The sequence below is a fragment of the Trachemys scripta genome, chromosome 4 (assembly GCF_013100865.1).
Source record: "Trachemys scripta elegans isolate TJP31775 chromosome 4, CAS_Tse_1.0, whole genome shotgun sequence".
Taxonomy (NCBI): domain Eukaryota; kingdom Metazoa; phylum Chordata; order Testudines; family Emydidae; genus Trachemys; species Trachemys scripta.
The window spans coordinates 72,322,109-72,342,292 of record NC_048301.1 but is presented as its reverse complement, the minus strand read 5'-3'; the positions used below and the strand labels follow the sequence as shown (position 1 = coordinate 72,342,292).

Below are 20,184 nucleotides of genomic sequence, written 5' to 3'. Positions count from 1 at the left end.
GGGCAGTCAGGGGACAAGAGGCAGGGAGGCTTAGATAGGGAGTGGAGTCCTGGGGGGCAGTTAGGGGCAGGGGTCCCAGGAGGGGGCAGTCAGGGGACAAGGAACGGGGGGGAGGGTTGGAGGTTCTGGGGGGGCGGGAAGTGGGAGGGGCAGGGGCGGGGCTAGGGCGGGGCTCCTCCCGTCCTCTTTTTTTCTTGCTGAAATATGGTAACCCTAGTATAGAAGGTCAATGGCCTTCCCTGAAAGGGCCATAGGCAAGGAGCAGGGCAGATTTAGCAGGAGGTGCATGTGATGGATGGGTAGGCAGCCAGCCCTCCCGGCTGCAGCTTTAACCACAGGCAGCCAGGCTCCTGCAAGCCAGGGCTGAAGGGAAGGCTGTGGAATGAATCAGCCCATCCCAGGTGGTAAGGGGCAACAGGCAACCCCTCCCCCCTCAGAATAGGCACTTTTCCCTACCACAAAAGGCAGGTTATCATGGTCCCTGGAGAAAGCTCACTAACCCCAGACAGTCCTGCTCTCTCACTGGCCCCAGAGCGTTAGGGTACCAGCCCCTTGTTGCATATAATGAGTCCATGGGGAAGGTTTAGTGTCCCCTGCCCTGGCTCCCTCCAGTACTGAGATCCTGGCAGGGAGGATGTGCTGCTTCCATCCTTGGGGAGTAAGAGCTGCTCAGCTCTAGGGAAAGCAACAAGGTTCCAAAGGGGGGGGGGTTTACCCCCTTCTGCCCCTGCCCTGTGCTTCACGGACTCGGAGGCTCAGCTCTCTGACCCAGCTGCAGTGTGAACCAAGCAGAGGGGTCCCCGTGTTGAAAGGGGTGCAGATAGTATTAGCAGCAAAGCGATGTTCCTCACTCCCTAGGGTCTCTCAGGGCCTTTCCAGGCAGCAGCAACAAGAACCAGAGGTCTAGTGGCTGCAGAGGGAGCAGTCAGGTATGGGGGCAGGGAAGTATGCAGGAGTGGCAACTGCAGCTGGCATTGCCTGGCACAGAGTGCAGATCAGATGGGGTCCCAAGGCCCCTCATTCTTACGTTTGGCATTTTGGATCCCATTCCAATATCACCCAGAGGTCTGAGCCAAAGTGAGTGAAATCCTTGGCAATGGGAGATGCTGCCAAAATCTGTATAAACTCTCTCAGCTCAGCATGGACAGCCTGCTTGGGAGAGAGCAGGCATGAGAGATAGGTACCTGGATTTGAACATCTGAGGAGCCAAACTTGTGAACAATGTAACCAGCCAGCAAGGGGGCGGGTGGAGTCAGTTGCAAAAAGGACCAACAGTTTTGCAAGCACATTTCAAATTATTTTTATCTGGTTTTGGAACCATCGGGGGACTGAAATTATTCTGAACATTTTTGTTCCCTCCCTTTCTCCACGGAATACCATAGACTGAATAATGGCCAGAGTTTATCTCCAAGGGTTGGGGTTTTTGTTTTTGTTTTCTTTCCAACTCAGGCACATGGATGGAAAGTGACTTGCATAGCAACTCAGTAGTAGGGCTTGGCACAGAACTCAGAACTCCTTGCTCCCTAGGCCAGGGCTTTAGTCAAGCCTGTCCACCCCCTGCCCTGTTTTGCTTGCCTGTCCTACACTTGTCTGTCACTGGGACAGCATTCTGAAACTAGTGTTTAGCTGCTGCCCCTGCAGGGGGAGCTCAGACACAGAGTTCTGGTAGGACACACTGAAACGAGGACTCTGGTTTTGTTTTTGGAACTGTTTCCTGGGGGTTTTGCTCACTGGCAGAGGACAGGGTAGTGCATCCTGCCTCCAGAAGGTGGAGGACATGCTTACTGTGCACCAGGGAGGGCCGTCATGCCTGTGTGGTATCCCAGCTGCAGAGAAGGCTTTCACACCCATACTGGGGGCAGGGAAGAAGTTGAGGGATATAGCAGAAAGGAGACTGTTACTAGAAGAGCAGAAGAAACAAAGAGACAAAGTCCATGATGTAGAATGGACTAACTCCATGGAGAGTTTTAAAAATAAGGACAGCCAGTTTGCACTGAGCAGCCAATGAAGAGGTCTGCAAGTGTTGAAGGCTGGAGAGGAAGGAGATGCATTAGCCCAGGCCAGAGGAGATGGGAATATCACCTTGAGCAGACTGGAGGCTGTGTTACACAAGGCCACGTTGTAGAGGTGGGCAGAGGATAGCCCAGGGCCAAGGCAGAAGCAGAGGTCAGAGTGGAGGTGAATGGGAGAGTCTGAGTAAAAGGGGAGATAGAGTTTGAAGATGCTGCTCTGATGGCCCAGTAGGGAATTGGATTGGACACTGTCTCTAGGGGAGGCTCTTAGTTACTTTAGTCCCATCCACTCCCAGCAGGAGGTGCTGTCGAGAGCAGGGCAGCAGGGTTGGCTGTAGTGAGCTCCCAGCCTCTGCCTCCGGAAGGTGGGCTGTTCTGGCTCGTTCTCAATGCTGAGCTCTTGTCCTTGCAGCCTCTTTGAGGAGAGTTTGGTGGGAAGGGGCATGAGCTTGTTCTGGCTGGCGCTGGGTTCCCCATGATAATTCCCAGCTGAGGTGGGGAAAGCGGAAGGCGGCTCTCGTCTCCTCAGCTCTGCCTTCAACCAGCCGGGCTGTGTAATTCTCTGTGACAGTTCAATTCAGAGTGAAGCCGAGAGCTTCACAGCAACGGACACACAAAAGGTGAGTGCACTGGAGCCTGAATAACGAACAGAGCTGCTTTCCCCAGCATGCTGCCAGGGTGACCATGTGGGGGAAGGGAGCGAAAGTTGACCCAGTGTTTCTCCCCCTACACTGCACCCAGTGTGTCCCCTCCTATAACAGGCCTACAGGGAGGGTCTCACACAGCAGGGGCAGTTGATTCACTGGAGCCAGGGTGGATGTGCTGCCATCACACTTGGGAGCTGCCTAGTCATAAGTAACAGTGAGAAGGTGTGTGCCATGTTTCCCTGGTTTACTGGGGCTTGTAGGTGGGGAAAAGGGGCTGACCAGTGAATAGCCTGGCAATGCACTTGGTACAGGGCAGAAGGTGAAGCCAAGCAGAGCTGCGCCCCCTGCATATGGACCTAGTGGGAAGCATCACATCTGCAAATGCATTGGCTCCAAGCAGCTGTAACCTTAATGCTCAGCTAATCCCCTCCCCTCCTAGTACCCGGATTTCACCTGCTCCCTGTGTTGGCGGTTGCCATTCCATGTATAGGGGTTTTCTCCCTCTTCTGAACAAGCTGCCTGGGGCCTGTCCCCTCCTGTTTAAGCTCCAAGCCTGGGTGAGGTGTATGGGATTTGTAATGGAAAGACTCGGGCCTGGCCTTCCAGAATGGGACAAAGTCTGGTGTGGGAGCTACGGTCCTCTCCCCTTTGATCTCTGCTGTATTTGAGACACTGTGGACCCACAAATCCAGCTGGTTCAGCACCTCTAAGAATCAAGCATCACTTTGGAAAATGGGGCTATTAATGACGTAATTTCCAGGGCAACCTCTGCTTGACACCCTCTTCCCCCTCACCCCATTTCTTCAATCAGAATGATGCCTCAAGCTAAAAAAGCATTGTGAGCAGTAGCTTAGTGCAGTCCCTGATGCCTTGATCTTTCTGCCAGCTGGGAGCCTGGGCTTCAGGTGCAACCTGTCTAGCTCCCCCTGGTGGTGAAGTTGTACCTATTTAATGTGCAGGTTACCCTCTGGCATTGTCACCCACCAACCCCTTGGTATTGGCCCTTGGTGGGTGTGGGGGAAGTTGGCATTGTCAGTGGCTGTACCAGCTCAATGCGTCTATTGCTGCCCTTCACGGAACTGCCACCAATGGGGAAAACATCAGAGGAATTCTTGTTAGTCATGGAAAGAGCAGGTGAAAAGCTGTTGCCCATCCCCCCATTGCTAGGACCCTTTGTTCACACCCACAATGCTGTGGGATCTCCTGGAGCTATGAGGAGGGGACAGATGCACTGATGTCAGCAGCAGCTCAGACCCCACCAAAGAAGCTTTCTGCAGAACAGCTCTAGAAAGGGCTCCAGAGCTAGATTTCAACCCCACCCGATGCAGGGGCCTCCAGGCTTAGGGTTCAGTCTACGGTGGAAACAGGTGCGCTGGGGAATTCTGAGTCTGGATTCTGGGTCCCACCCTCCAGGTCTCTCATTTGGAGTTGGGCCCATTTCTCACCACCTTATTTACTGGAAACTAACAGGGTGTAGTGAGTAGGAGGAGAGTCGAGTCACTGACCTGCCCACGCAGGGACACTGCACCTCTGACTGCAACCCTAGCCAGGGGCCCTCTCAAAGAAGTCAGCAGGTGTGGAGCTAAAGAAGAAACTCAGTCAACTTAACAAATGTACCCACTGCTCAATAGTACAAACACATGCACAGTCCCACTGTGCACATACTCTCTCCAGACACACTCCCGCATCATGCATCCACAGATGCATGATATACATGCTCTCCCACTGTGCACAAGTTCCTCCATTGCACAGTCAAACACAGAGGCATGTGCATGCACACCTGTAACACTGACAGCTACACCAGTCATCAGTGGGCAGGACTGAACCTGGGGCCTCTGGAGCTTAGTACATGAGTCTCTACTGCATGAGCTAAAAGCCAACCAGCTGTTAGCTAAGGCTGTAGAGCAGACTCATTTAACTCTCTCTAAGTGGTCTCAGTGCCACTAGATGGGCCATAGCACCCCACTCAGGAAATGTGTGGGTTACACATGCACAACTCCTACTTCCATGTCTTCCCCCTCCCCCTACACAGACTGGCCTTCTGCATCCATGGTCCCTTTGTGGCGATATGGTAATGGACTGACATTAAGGGAGCCAGCAGGGGGAGCAGCTTCACTTCTAAAGCGCCACATGAGCTCCACATTGTGTGGGGTTTTTTTTTTAATCTTCTGTTTTAGTTCTCAAAAACTGATGGTCGTGGTTTTTTTCTGCCCTGGATTCTTTTGGAGCCGGATAAAGGTTCCATGGCAGCTGCCGTCCCCCCAACGTCGAGGATCTTTGGTGTGGGCGAGGCGGCCTGCTGGGCGCTGGATAAAAGAGGCACTGGGAAATGTGGGCATGGAAGGGGGCTGGGGAATCACTGGGGATGGGGAGTAGGGAGCAGAGGCTCATTACTGCCAGCAGACAAACAGGACAAACAGCTTTCCAAGGGCCGGAGCAGCACAAATCCCACCCTCAGGCAGATTGGCTTTCCCAGCCTCCTCTTGCCTGCTCCTGGTTTGAAACTGGTTGGGGGGAGAGATTGTGATGTTAATGTACCAACCCACATCCTGTACCTGGAGGCCTGAGCCCTCTTCCCACCGTGATACTCACCGGAAGGGGTCCCACCCGCAGGGGGGGACGGAGAAGGTGACTCCAGGGAAGCTGAAAAGCAAGGCCCAATCCTGCACTTTCCCACCACTGTACATCAATGGGAGCTTGGGGGGGGGGGGGGGAAGAAAGAATCAGGCCCAAGTGTGCAGAGCTAAAGGCATTCTCTAACTTGCGCACAGGGCCTGGTTTTTCACGTGGCTACAGCAAAGCCTGTAGAACCCAGAAGAGGCCAGGAATCCGGCCACTTCCACAGCGAAACCTGACCCTCCATACATAGAGGCATATAAAGATGGTTACAGCTTTGTGATTATCTGTGATCCTCTCAGGGTGGGCTCTGTGCGTGTGGCTGTAAGTTGCCTCCTCACCAGGCTGGTGTGGACAAGCCCTGGCTGGTAACTTTGGCTGCCCCCTCCTTTTCACTGTCCGGTTTCCTTCACCTGGAAACCAGCTAGGGTTTTCAGTTTTGGTTTTATGTATTCCTGGAGATTTCATCATGTGACCTAATCTTGAATTAACGATTAATCTTCTATTCTTGGAGTCTCCAAGACAATCCTGGAGGGTTGGCAACTTAAAACCAAAGTCTGTTCACATCTCGGTGGTGACATGCCCATCCAGATGTGCCTTCCTGGCTGGTTCAGGGAGGAGGCGACTGCCTTTTGATGTGGGCAAGACCTTGGGATTCCCAATGGTTTGTCTGCATTTAGTATATGAAGGCTCTGCTCACCCCCACCCTTGCCTGCTCTTCCCCCTCTCCTCCCAGGCCCTTCTCCACTAGGAGCTGACTTTCCTCTTTGTTCATGCCTGTAGAACCCTGAAAGTCAAATCCCCTCAGACCCATCTTGACTAGGAGCAGGGGGCCTGAGTGGGCAGCATTTAGACTACACCGAGTTCCCAGAGGGACAGGCATATGGTTATGAGGTAGGGACATGCATGCTGGGCCCACTGCCTCTTGCCTATAGGCCCAGTATTGAGGCCAGCAGCAGGATAAAAGGAGTTGAGCTGCTGGAACACAGGGGAACTCATTATTGGGGGGGGCACCTCCTCCTCACCCAGCTAGAGGGATGGGCTGGACAGGGTATCTGGGGTCACCTTATCCATCCCTCACTCTGTAGTGGGAAGGACTCAACGCTCCTTCCTTCATGCACCTCTGTAACCTAGGATAGCATCTATTTAAATATGGCTGCAGCCACCCCACTGTGAGCCCTGACCATCCAGCTTGGAAGGGGAGGATTGGGGTGGGAGCTGGATTGCACCATGGACCCTCTGCAGCCTCTGTCTATGTCTGAATGTCCCACAGCTTGGAGGGCTTGTAAGTTGGGGACACACACAGGCTGGGGAGTTTGGTCCTGTCACACTCACTGTTTGTTGGTCTGTGGTGGCAAGCCAGCCTCACTTTCCTCCAGACTACAATGACTGCCTGTGTCCCATCCCTGTCCCTGAGCCTGGCTTAGGAGCCTCCCGAATTTTGCAGCTAGGTGAGGCTCCCACTTGACACACAGAGACCTAGAAAGGGCCCTGACTCCCTCCTGCTAGGCCAGGCCAAGCATTAGGGCTCATGGCGCTCAGAGTGGTAGCCTCTCCCCCATTTCCTGTCCCTCAGTCCCTCCTCCAGCCCTGGGCTTTGCCTAGGGAAGAGATCTCAGATCAGAGTTTGGGGCTGCGCATGTTTCCAGCTCTGTCCTGCAGAGTGACACACTGGGGTTGTGAGGAGAGTCCAGAGGGGGCTGCACAGAAGAGAGTGACCCAGACACACTCCCCAGAGCCCACGCAATCCTGCCCATCAGTTCCAGAACCCTCTTTCCCTCCCCACCATCAGCCCCATGGCCCTCTCCTCACATGTGCCATCCCTTACACCTGGGTCCTCCCCCTAGTGCACAGGCTTGGCTTTCTGTGCTTATATATCTCCCTTCTTCCATGCAGAATGCAGGTCCGTGGGCTCTTCCTCCTCCTGGTGCTGATCCTCCTGGCTGCAGCCTCTGAGGCTGGTAAAAACAAGAAAGGTGAGGGGCAAACTCATGGCTGCTTAGGAAGAGAACTTGTCCCTCATCCGCTACTCTGTGGGGCTGGTTACAGGTGGGGGCAGGGGATGTTCATGTCTCTGGCTGCAAGTGAGGGAGGGTAGAACCCCTGTCTATGGGACCAGCTGCTGTTCTGTATCCTTCGGAGTGACTGCCTGCTCCCTCCTCTGCACTGCAGACAAGGTGAAGAAGAACGGCTCCGAGTGTGAGGATTGGCGCTGGGGGCCTTGCACCCCAAACAGCAAAGACTGTGGTGTGGGCTACCGTGAGGGGACCTGCAAGGAGGAGACTAAGAGACTCAAGTGCAAGATCCCCTGCAACTGGAAGAAGGAGTTTGGAGGTGAGTGCACACCCCATCCCAAAGAGACTCACCAGGCTCAGAGGGCAACCAGAGACCACCAGCTTCCCATGGCTGTGGGGAGCTGGAGTCTTTGTGGTTGTTGTCCCTTTAACATATGGGAGCCCCAACATTACCCTTCTCAGGACCATACAAGCAGCTAGACAGGAGCCCAAGTGTGCACCTATGACCTGACCTTCCACTGCCTTGCACCCAATGTGCTAATGTATCTGTGTGTCATATAGAGCCTGCATGTCCCAGTATGCAATGGTCTGGCCTGGCCATTCCCACCTGGCAGAGGATTGCATGGTGGGACATGGTGTCTCTGCAGACCACACCTTTGTTACAGGCTGGGATAGCCATGAGCTGCACAGTGGGCACTCCTGGGTTCAGCACATCTGTGAGATAGGGAAAAGAGCAGTGCATTGTAGGTGCAATGCAATGGATGAAAGGCTAGACGCAAGTCAGGTTAGCTCTGCCATAGGAGCAATAGCCATTGCTGAGCTCTCCACTTCCCAGAGAAGGTAGGGCACCTGGCCAACGCAGGAATTTACTACCAGGGACGGGTTAGGCTGAAATGAGCAGAGACTAACCCTAGCTGGAGGGTTCCAAATTCAACTGCTGCTATTGGACTCCATTTGGGAGGGCCCCTGCAGTAAAGGCTCTGCAAGCCACCTTAGGCCCTTGGTGACACCTAGGGATATCAGGCTGTATGGGCCATTGATCTGACCCAGTGCAGCAGGGGCAGGTTAGATACACCAGTAGTCTGATGCAGAATGGGGGTCACCGGACAGTCTGACCCAGTAGTACCACACAACTGATCTTTGCTTTACACTTGCCCGGCTTGTGAGTCCTGCTTCCCTTCCCAGAAGTTGAGACCTGGCGACCCCTGGGCCATTCTTGCCAAGCCCCCTCTGAAACTATATTAGCTGGTGCTGCAATCATCGAAGCTTGAGCTGGGGGATGGGGACTGTGGCGAGTAGCCTCATCTGCCTTTGCCTTCCAGCTGCCTAACTGTGCCTCACCATTTGGATATCAGACCTTTTGGAATGGCCTGTTTGTTGAGGCAGCCCCGTGAAGAACAGAGTTCAGGTGTCAAGTCCCCATGAGGGAGCATGAGAGCTATACATAAGCTATCAGGGTGTTGCATCCATGTGACACGGGGCAGTAGTGGCCCCACATGCTGCATGTGGCTGGTGCTATTCACTCAAGTGGGATGACCCAATGTCTTGCAGGGCCTGACGAGGCAGTGTGGTTGCTGGCTGGACTAACGTGAATGCAATACCAGGCTGTCCGATTGAGCAGCTTGAACATAGTTTGGCTGCCAGCCCAACACTGTTCCTGAGGCTCCTAACGGGCTGCCATTTACTCTGGGCCCTGCATAGAACTAATGGCTCCAACCTCTCTTCCAGCTGACTGCAAGTACAAGTTTGAGAGCTGGGGCGGGTGTGATGCTGCCACAGGTCTAAAGGCCCGTTCAGGCACCCTGAAGAAAGCCCTGTACAATGCCGAGTGTCAGGAGACCATTCAAGTGACCAAGCCCTGTTCTCCCAAGACCAAGTCAAAATCCAAAGGTCAGTCCCCACCACTAGAAGTCCTTATCCCACCTCTGCGTGGGAAGAGCCATTGTATGTTGGGGGCATGACACATTCAAGAGGAATGCAGCCATCCCAGGTGGGGATGTGATCCTGTTGGATCTCCCAAGCTAAGCTGTGTCTGTCTGGACTGTACTTCCAAGGACAGCCCTAACACTGCAGTCTGGTGCTGGTGATTCATTAGGAAGGGCTCTGAGTCAGTACTGACCCTGTGTGCTGGCAGGGTCTGTGAAGCTCTCTGCAAATGCAAGAGTAATCTGTTGGAGGAAACAAAACACTAAGGTCCTGGATACATGGGCTCCTTAAGACGCTGGTTCTTTTCACAAGAGCTGGGTTGGTAACTCTACCCTGGTGAAATTCCTATTCAGATCATTACATTCCACAGGGCTCAAAATCCCACTACAGGAGTCTGTAGGTGAAATCCTGTCTCCATTGGCAAAACTCCCATGGACTTCAGTAGAGCTAGGATTTCACCTCGCTCGCTCCATTCCTTACCTGGTGTGTTGCATCGCAGTGCACCCTACAGAGAGTTGCATTTCAATGGGGCTTAAGCAATTTCTGCTTATAAAACCTGAGAGGCATTTTGGGATCCTTCAAGGTGTGAAAGGCCCCCAGTCCATTCTCACTGTTGGTCATTAAAGGGTCTTGGTACAGTTTGCTTGTGCCCACTGGAGTCAAAGCTGTAGCTGGGAACTGCCATCTGTGCTTGCCATCTACTTTTGAGTGCCAGACAGTGGTATATAGATTATTGAGCTGGTTTCCTCAATGCCTGGGCAGGCCTCACTCTGATTGTGACCAGGACATGACCAGTTGTTGGATGTCCTCCCCTGCTATTGCCCTGCCAGCCCTACCTGGTCACTACACCCCCAAAACGCAACTGAGTTTAATAATAATATGGTGCCTTCTGGTATGTCAAAGGACAGGAGGTCTGAGTGATCTGCTAGCAGATGGTAGCACCACATGGGACTCTGGGGATGGCAAGCACTGTACCCACTGAGCAGAGACTTTCCAGGCAAGTGCACTAGCAGGGTTCACCCTCCCTTGGTCCTGGCTGGATTCACTGCAGCTGCCTGGCCTATGTGCCACTGCAGCCAAAACCCAAGCCAGTGGCATGCAGGCAGCTTTGTACCAGGTGAGCTACAGACATGCTGAAGTGACCTCTCCAGATACAATGGGGTCATCCTGCAGATGCACTAACTCATGTCTTGTTCCATTGTTTCAAACAGCCAGGAAAGGGAAGGGGAAGGACTAGAAGGGACGGGCCGACCCTCCCGTCTCCAAGACACGGTGCCTGAACCCATCTGGACATACACCACTCGGCGCTGCAGCATGGTCCCCCCGCTCGGCGATGTTTTGCCAAATTCCATTCTTCCTCCCCCCCAACTTCATCCTTAACCATGATGCCTTTTTTAATCACTAGTTTTGTAGAGACCAAATCTGCCCTTGCCTGAAGAAGGTGCTGTTTACCTTCCCCATACCCACTCTGTGCCACTGTCTGGCACCTTTATTTGAACCCCAGTGTTCCCTTCTCTGCTTCTGTTTTCAGCTATTCAGTGCAATGCACGTGGGGTGCTCTGGGCTGGGAGCAGCTGGAGCCCTTCACGGTTTTGGACCCTTTGTTGGAGCTAAGTGGCCTTTTGCACGTCTCTGGGAAGCTCGTGACCTGTCTGATTCACAGCGGTGCTTTAAGGAAAAAGAAAAGCTAACCACTGAATTAGCAAATAACCTGGTCACAGAGGGCAGGTATGATGAGAGCAGGAAGGGATGAGCCCCAGTGCATGGATGGGCTCATGTGCAATGGAAACATTTGGAGATGTGTCTCGTTATTTCTGGTTTCCTTGACTTTGCAAGAGGCACGATGTGTGCCTTCCAGCGGTGGTCTGCTGTGTGCCGGTAGCCTCCCCCCCTTCACCTGCATTTGCTCACAAGTTGTTCACCTGAGGACTGGCCTCTTCGGTCAGGGTGACCCCTTCCTGCTGCCTGCTTTTCCACCAGCAGGTGCAAACCCAAAAGTCCTGCAGCAACCAGGAAAGAATCTCCCCCAGGTTCATGGGCCTTTCCCTTTTCTCTTCCTTTCCCTTCTGTTTCTTCTAATCCATGTCTGTGCCGGGGCACTGTGGCCTCTCCCCGCTTTCTGCTCTCACGCAGGTGTTGGGCCAGCCCTCACCACTTTGGGATTTTTTTTTTCTTTTCCAATAAAAGTCTTTAAAAAACAAACCCATCGCTAGTACCACATTCTGCTTCTGTTCTGGGAACTCTGCCGTGGTGCCAGCCAGGAGAGGCTGTGACATACTAGCTGCAGTGACGGTTATTGCTGGATCAGGCCAGTGGCTGCTGCCTAGCCTGGAGGGTTAGCCAGGGCTCCACTGGGGTGGTTGGGCCAGGACTCTGTTAAACCGATCATGGCTTAGTTGAAGTAAATAAGCCAATAATGGGGTAGGAAAGGGCAAGCAGAACAAGAATTTCAGGTAGGCAGGCATCAAGCAGCTATAGCTACCTTTGCACTGCAGCTCTTGGTCTCTTCCCATGGGCATGCTGGGAGCAAAGCTCCGTGAGGGAAAGGTGCGGAAACCAGATAGTTACCAAGGGAGGTGGGCTTGGTTGCAGTTTATGGTGCCAGTCTATTACTTATTATATTGGAGAAGGGTTCATATTTGAAAGGAGGCTTCCTGGTTTGGCTAAGCATTGGAACAAACCCCCCCACCCCTTGGGGAGACGCATGAGCTGCCTGGAGTTTGCCCTGAGCTCCATTTGCTCAGGAACTCTTGAAGTCTTTAGATCATGATTGGAGGACGTCAGTGACTCAGGCAGAGGTTATGGGTCTATTACAGGAGTGGGTAGGTGAGGTTCTGTGGCCTGTGAAGGGCAGGAGGTCAGACTAGATGATCATGTTGGTCTATGTGTCTATGAATGCTGTCTGAGTTTGTGCAAAGCTGGTAACCTCCCTGCACCCTGACACAGGCTCTTAAAGCTTTCACAAGCCAGGTGACAGTCCAGGGTTCAGACTGGTTTTTCATAGGCGCATGGAACAGTGAAGTCCCTTCTCTGATTGTCTAACCCCCTGTTACAGCTAGATGGAACCAGCTGGGTTACAATGCTGGACTCCCACCTCCCCAGTCCCACAGGTGACTAGTTATGGGACTAAACCACAAGATGGAGCCCACTACTAGCTATTCTAGTCACAGCGTCTCCCAGCAGGAGGTGCTGCAGAGAATAAGGCAGGAGCACTTGTGGAGGCACTCAGTTGTGCCGGTGCCAGCCTTCCACCTGATGCTGTTGCAGCCGGTGCTCTGATCCCTACAAGGGAACACTGGGCTAATCACCCAGGAATGCTGCTGCAGGGCCTGGGGCAATGCCTCAAAGCCAGCATGGCTGCGGCACCTGGGGTAGGAGCCCAGCTCTGAGGAAGCCACGGCTAGTCCAGGATTAGCCACTCCCAGCAAGCCTGGGAAAAGCAGCAGCTGAAGGGAAGTGACTGGAGGGGCTGGGTGGGACTTGCTGCCCGACTTGTTCCCGTGGCTGTTGTACACTGATTGAGGATGACACGCTGCTATGAGGATTAGTCGTTGCAGCCACTCCAGGCATGGCGAGGATGCAAATAGACTGAGACTGCCAACAAGAGACTTAATGAGATGCTGTCAACCTCCAGAGAGCTATCAACTGTCCATAGTTAAAGGCTCTGGCAGGACAAATGAGTTACAGGGTGTCTCTGCCCACTGCCCCAAGGCCTGTGTTAGCCTCTGTGTGGCACAAGGCAGAGGGAGGCCTGCCAAGGACTCGGCATATGGCCAAGCCCCAAGGGGCTGCTTGTCAGACTTCGCGGCTCCTCTCTCAGAGCTCTGAACCCCACAACAGGGATGGGTTGTGCTCTCCTCTCTCATGCTGCTGCCCAGGGAGTCAGAGACCCACCTGCCCTAAGAGGACCGGCCCACAATCTGCTCTAGCATGTCAGTCTGGCCTGCAGATGCCCAACAAGCTGCTGCCATGGTCCTTGGTTAGGTAGAATTTGGATGCCACATCCCCACCTTAAGTGAAGAGTGAATTAAATGCCATCAGCAACTTCCCTGCAGCTCCCTGATCTGCTGCCAGCTTTGTACTGAACTGGGAGGTACAGGACAGGAACCTGCTCCTCACTGTATTAGTCTGTATCTAACCACCCCGGCCTCCTACCGTCCCAATTCCCATTCGAAGGCAACACATTGGGCGAGTAGCTGAGGAAACCAGGGGCCATTGGTACCAATGTATCAGGTGTTTCCCTTGTGTGAGTAGTCTTTAAATCCACTCACCTCATTCCCAGCCCAGCGTAGCGCTGGTAGCCATTATACTGCCCCACTGAAGAGGCTGGTGCCATCAGACATGGGGTTAACTGAAGCCACTGCACCAGCCTAATGGCCCATGTGTGGTCGGAGATCACTGCAGGCAGGGGCCTTCAGGCCTCTAGCCAGAGACACCTCACTGAGGGGCAGCTGCCTAAGTCCTCCCCTCAACCCTCCCCCCCATGCCTTTAAAGGAGAAAATCCCAGCCCCAGGCCCTGTGCTCACTGGCATTCCTCAGCTATGGCAGGGTTATCGCTACCAGACCAGCACAGGGATGGAGCTGATTGAAACCAGACCTAAGACCAATAAGAAGGTTCTTGGGCATATGCTGTGTAAGGCAGCTCCCAGGCAGAGTGTGCACTGGCCCCACAGGCCCCTCTGCATTCCAGTCCCAGCTCTTTGCAGGCCTGAGCCCAGACCTGACCTGCCCATGGTACGGGTGTCAGGCCCTGTGACTGAGCAGCCCCAGAAAGCCCCTGATCACAAACCACTGGAACAGGAAAGGACAAACGTAACTGAACCAACTGACATTCATTTGCCTTAATGAAGCAGCTCCCTTGCCAGCAGAGCAATCCAGCCAGGGCAATGATCAGCTGCAACCCACTAGTGGCCCATAAGCCAATTGCAAAGCCTGCCTCAGTCCAAATGCAGTTTTGGGTCTGTCACCAATAAAATAAAATGTACTATGAAGTGGGCATGTACCAGCCTGAATTGCTGTAGCTGTAGCACAAATTGGTAGACCAGAAACCCCACCCCGCATGGTGATGAACAGCGAGACCACAGCTGCAGGCTTGGGCCAGCCTCACTCGCAGACCCTCCCAGCCCCTGCAAAAGGTGAGCATGAAACAAAGAGGAAAGATGTAATAATATGGGGCACTGCAGCAGTAGACACATAGAGGAGGGGCCAGAGGTGTCCTGGCCAGCAGGAGGTTTTGTGGGAAGGAGATCAGGCTCTGTTCCTGGCAGCAGGGGCTAAAACAAAGGGGAAAGACCCTGCCATAGAGTACAGAAGTTTGGCAACCACCTTTCCCTGCCGGGTGGCCACAGAGCCCCTCTGCGTAGGGAGCAGAACTGCCTCAGGCTTAGTGTTTCTCTTTCAACCCTTCATGTGCACCACCAACAGCATGTTGAAGGCTTTGCTGAAGAGGCCAGTGGGGCAGGGGACAGAGCCTAATCAAGGCTCACGCCCAGGGTCCGTGAGGAGGCTGGACGCTGAAGCCAGCTCCCTGAGAACAAATTACTCACTGAAAGGCCTTTGGGTTCAGGTTTGATTCCTTTATTCATTTAAGTGGGTTCCACTGGAGTTATAAGGATTAAAAAAAAAATGCAAGGCATTTTGGGTAACACTATGCAAATTATCCTAAAGGCAGTGGCAGTGAGGCTGATGCTCTCGCAGGGCAAAACGTCAGCCTTTGTCTAAGTTGCACAGTATCCCTGGGGGTGGGGGAACGGAGACCCTCCATGTATAGACACACGGTAGTCCCGCCCAGCCACTGATGGACACTGCGCACCTGTGTAATACCCCCCACCCCCCATGTAGGACATCGCCTGTGCCCCACACAGCTGTCTGACTCTGCCCAAGCGGGAGGCCAGCGATTGACTTTGGGAGAAGCTGAACAATAGCGTTAATTGGTTTGGCCTGTACACAAATACGCTAGGATTAGGGCTGTATATTTACATTGAACCCCACATGCTAAGGACTCCATGACAACACTGATGAGAGGATTACATCCATTTACAAAGCTCCGTGGCCAGCTCCTTCTCACACCCCTGGGTGCTTGTCTGCACCCGGGACAGTAGCCGTTGGGGAGGTCCACATTGTCCCCTCCACCAAGGTCCAGAACCCCATAGGCCAAGTGTCCCTCTGCACCCGCTAGGGGAACACACACTGTGACCCACACGCCCTTAAGGGAGTCTTGGCCACACCAAGCAACTCCACAGCCTCTTCCCCACTCCCTTCTAGCTAGCTGATCCTTAGCAGCAGCATCTCCCCTCTGCAGGCTGCTCCGCACTGCTGTCCTCTGAGCAGCGCAGCCCCCAAGGACAGTTATTTTTAACGCTGCCACGCACAGTTCTCAGAGGTCACATTCCCTCAGGGCTGTGGAGATAAATCTCTCACACTGACATTTTTTTTCTTTGCAGTATTAAGCTCTTTTGTTTTTCAGGGTGGCATTTGATTTTATGCTTATAACCTAGAAAGAAGTCTCTCTCCGTCCGGCTCCTGCAGGGATGGGATGGAGTTCAGAAAGGGAACCCCAGGGATGTATCCCAGGAAAGACTTTCAGACCGGCGGATGGCTCAGGCTGTGGAGCACTACCCCAGAGGGAAGGGGTGAGAACCCCATCCATCCTGTGGGATGTTTAAAGCCACTAGAGAATGCGTGTTCAGGAACAATCCTGTCCTGGCCCCAGGGAGATGGTCTGGGTCATCTAACAGGCCTTTTCCATACAGTCCAGGTTGGTCCAAAAGGAATCAGCTGACACCTGATGTATGACAAAGTGGCTGCTCTATGTCCCTTTTTCTCTTGGGCGGTATGTGGTTTAAGACCCTGTTGAACCCCTCCTGATGCCAGGAACCTTCTCTCCACGTGCACTGCAAAGCCCTCAGGATGCTCAAGGAGTGAAAGAAGGGATTTCAGTCACATCGTGTCTCACTGCACAGTGACACTTCACCCCGCACACAGGTGTAATCAGCAGGAACCCATTTAGAAACTCCAAGGTTTTACCTAGAGAACAAAGATAGCTGCCAATTCAGCCAACATCTCCAGAGCGGGGAGCTACATGGGGTTCAAGGTAACCATGGAACCTGGTGGTGGGGATACTCCTCTGGTGTTCCCTCTTCCTTGTTTTCTTCCAGTGCAGTCAGGGATTGTGTAGGAAGAGGAGCTGCTCTTTGATTTATGTATGTCTGAGGCTCCTTAGGTAATTCCCCAGGCTGAGAACAAGTAAAAGAGCTGCATCTTACAGCTGCTTTGGATTTTCTTCAGCATTGGGAGAAGGGCATCATGTGGACTCTCTGAACAGTCTGCATCTCTTGTGGGTGGGGAGCCGAGAGCCCCCAAAAAGGAGAGGCAAAGGAATGAGTCTTTGTAATCCTGCCAAGCAGTCCCTCGGTGCCAGCTTATCTAGCTGTGCCAATGTTCCTGTATTGGCACATGAGAAGGTGCTTAAAGGTCTTCTTGAAAGTGGCATTACAGAGGGCATAGCAGGCTGGGTTGATGGTGCTGTTGACATAGCAGAGCCAGTACCCAATAGACCACACTGTCTCGGGTACGCAAGTCTCGCAGAAGGTGTTAATAAGGACCATGACATTGTAAGGAGTCCATGTGAGAATGAAGGCAAGCAGGATGGCGAATATGGTTCTGGTAACTTTTTTCTCCCGGGCTGCCATCTGACGCTTCTTCCGCACCTGACTCCTGGCAATGCTAGCAAACTTCCTGGCAACATTGGCTGGGCGATTGTTTGAGAGGGTGTTGGCCGCTGTCTTAGCTGGGACAATCTCAATGGCTGTGACGCATTCAGTACCAGTTTGCTTGGTGACAATCTTAATCTTGGACCACTTGGAGGTCGGGTTAACCCGCGGGTGGGCAGGGCTCTGCCCTTGCCCAGCTGGTAAGATTTCTGCCACCTGTTTCTCTTTTGTGGTCTGGGTGATGCTGACTGTGCTGGATTCATTGGAGGTCTCCTTCTCCTCTTGCTGACCTGCAGCCTCTGTCTGTGCTAAGGGTTGGTCCTCCACTTTACCATTCCTCACCTCCTCCTTCACCTCCAGCGCCCTCTTGGGAGAGTTGTTGTTGTTCTGTTTGATCAGTGGGCTCTTAAAGAAGCTGAGTGGCTTAGTCTTCTTCTCCTTCTTGCCCTCGGGCTTGTGCCGCCTCACTCTGCTCCTGCTGGCCAGCGAGATGTGAATGTACAGCACAGTCATGATGACCACCGGGAGGTAGAAAGCAGCAATGGCTGTGCCAAAGGTCACAGCTGGATTAGATAGGAACTGGATGTAGCATTCCCGCTCCGGGACTGTCCTCTTCCCAACGATGAACTGCCAGAACAAGATGGCAGGTGCCCAGAGAACAAAGGACAATATCCAAGCTGCTGCAATCATCAGCCCTGCCATTTTAGTGGTCCTTCGAGCCGGGTAGGTCAGGGGCTTGGTGACACAGAAGTATCGGTCAAAACTGATGATGAGTAAGTTCATGACAGAGGCGTTGCTCACCACATAGTCCAGCGCCAGCCAGAGGTCACACACCACGGCCCCCAGCGGCCAATAGCCTTTGATGATATACACCGTGTAGAGGTTCATGGAGAAGACCCCGATGATCAGGTCAGCACAGGCCAGGCTGAAAAGGAAGTAGTTGTTCACAGTCTGGAGCTGGCGGTTCACTTTGATGGACAGCATGACCAGGATGTTCCCCACCACAGTGACCAGGCTGAGTGAGCCGGTTACCGTGGCAATGAAGACCAGCTCCACTGTTTTGTACTGGTTGGAAGGATGCTGCATGTCCCCTTCAGATCGGTTGCCATTGGTGAAGTTGTCATAGGTAAGGTTGGCCATCTTCATCTGCCAGGGCTGAGCAGAGAGGTTATGCATGGATTCTGCAGTGGGGAAGGAGAGAAAGGAAAAGTATTACACATAGGCACCCTTCTCCCTTCTGCCTTCTTGCTTCTGCAGTTGTGTTCTCCTTTAACCAAGTTTCCTACGAGTTTAACCGTATTTTTCTATGTATGTTGTCTCTGGTTTTGCAAAAAAGGATGGGACAGTTTTATCCCCTTTTCCCTAATTTTCTCTCTCCTATCACCCCCAGACCTCTTCCCATATCCTCTAGCTCCACGGTGATACCCTTTTTGGCCCCAACTATTAGACTTTTTAAAACAATGGAGATTCATCAGCAGAGCTGTATGAGAGGAGCCCAGGGCTGGAATAACAGGAGGCTCTGGGTTAGGACTGAGATGTATGAACAGAGCTGTGTGTGAACAGCCCAGGGCTGGAATAGCAGGGGGAAGAATAATGGGAGAGGAGCAGGAATGCTGTAGGTCAGGACTGAGGCATGTAGACAGGGCATCTTGGTTTTCATAGGCCTTTCTTCTTATTATATCTATATTAATGAGCTGGGGAAATGATGCAGAATTAAGTCAAGAGGAGGACAAATTTTGCTCACTTATACCCCTTATACTCCATTGGCTTTACTGGGATGGTACCAATGTAACTAGCAGCAGAACAGGTCCAATCCCCTTCTTGCATGCTGCACCCAGAGGAATGGAGTGAATTCAGGCCTCTTTCCCTTGCTCACAACCTGGAGAAAAGACTCTTGTTGCCTCCCCATAACTCAAGCTGTAGCTGAAAAGAAGCCACTGTGAGAGAGTGGAGGGAGATTCTGGGTTGAGTGAGCGATTGCACAGCCTGAGCAGTTGTGTCTCTTTAAACCTCAGCATTTTCCCAGGCCAATGTTGTTTTTAGCTAATGCTTGAAAATCTCATTGTGCTGTACCATTCCCATCTGCCCCTGCAGCCCTCTCCACAGGAGCTGTTCATGGCAGCAGTTTGTGTTCCAAAGCGGAACAGCCTTGGAAGCATCTCTCGGCTTTGTTTTTAATCATTGCATGAGATTATGGAGACACAAAAAGCTCCAAAGGGAAGCTCTAAAGAGTGAAGCCTAAGGAAGGGTCCAGCTAACAGAGCTCCTAGCCCATACTCGAGGCATTTGCTATGGAAATCCTGCCCTCTGCTGTCTGCTTCTTGTACTGTGCTGGGTGACTCACCCTGAAAGGGCCCCTGCTCCCTGCAAGACACTGATGGGGCTACATGGATTCCGTGGGGAAATGAAGCAGAGTGAGAATGGCTTGGTGGGGTAAGAAGCTGCAGCAGCTCCTCTTTTGTGGCAAGGCAGAGCAGCAGGTTCAGGTCTCCTTGTGCTTCCTGTCTTGCTGAAACACCATTTTCAGCCGGTGTTTTACCAGATCTCAGGAGAGTGATGGAAACTGATGGTGAATGCAGGAAGTTTGTCCTTCTCTCTGAACAGCCCCGCTACCGTTCAGCCCAAGATTTTAAAAGGGAATTGGGTGAAATTTTTAAAAGGGAATTGGGTAAAAGGGAATTGTGAAAGGGGCCAACCCGACAGCCATAGAAGTGAACACAGACAGTGTTTATCTAAAGGACAGGTCCAGCCTGGGCCGCAGCTGAGCAACCTTCCTCTCCATCTCCCCATTGGCCACTGATGTTCTTCAACCCTCAGGAGCGGTGCAGTCCAGGGGGTTGTACAACCCTGTTCACTGTAGCAATTCTAGTGGCCTTAAGCCAGCTCCCCGACCAGGGCAATGGTGAGCACTGGGCTGTCGTGTATATGTCACTGCCTCAGGTGTGTCCCTGTCTCATGTGGAACAGCGGGAGGGAGAGTGGGTGCAGGGAAGAGAAAGAGGATCACTAGGCCTTCGTGACCCCACAGCAGACCCAAACAAAATAATGGACTATATCAGGGCCTGGCATCTTGGGAAAGCTTGTGCTGGGGTGTGGGGAGAACTCACGTGGGTCTCCAACAGTAAATGGCTCCTTCTGGAAAGCAAGACCTGGAAGAGAGACAAGAGCAGACCCCTGATCAGGTAATGAGAGTGATCTGCAGCACTGAGAAGCCCCTTTAGGAGATACGGCATCTGGGACGAGCTCTGAACATCAG

The 20,184-nt window shown here is 52.9% G+C and overlaps 2 protein-coding genes across 2 annotated transcripts in view; one reads left to right on the top strand and one right to left on the bottom strand.

The window, feature by feature from the left end:
* Window positions 1-11,418, top strand: part of MDK (midkine) — a 20,770-nt gene extending 9,352 nt beyond the window's left edge. The window contains exons 2-5 of the mRNA XM_034769550.1: window positions 7,172-7,251; window positions 7,448-7,609; window positions 9,019-9,180; window positions 10,428-11,418. Of these exons, the coding sequence (XP_034625441.1) occupies window positions 7,173-7,251; window positions 7,448-7,609; window positions 9,019-9,180; window positions 10,428-10,453 (429 nt within the window). The 5' untranslated portion in view covers window position 7,172 and the 3' untranslated portion in view covers window positions 10,454-11,418. The remainder of the gene's footprint in view (window positions 1-7,171; window positions 7,252-7,447; window positions 7,610-9,018; window positions 9,181-10,427) is intronic.
* Window positions 11,419-14,789: 3,371 nt separating this feature from the next.
* The window catches only part of CHRM4 (cholinergic receptor muscarinic 4), a gene marked incomplete in the record, with an annotated part of 39,914 nt that continues 34,519 nt past the window's right edge, over window positions 14,790-20,184 (bottom strand). Inside the window, 1 exon segment of the mRNA XM_034770106.1 lies at window positions 14,790-18,110. Within this exon segment, the coding sequence (XP_034625997.1) occupies window positions 16,639-18,110 (1,472 nt within the window).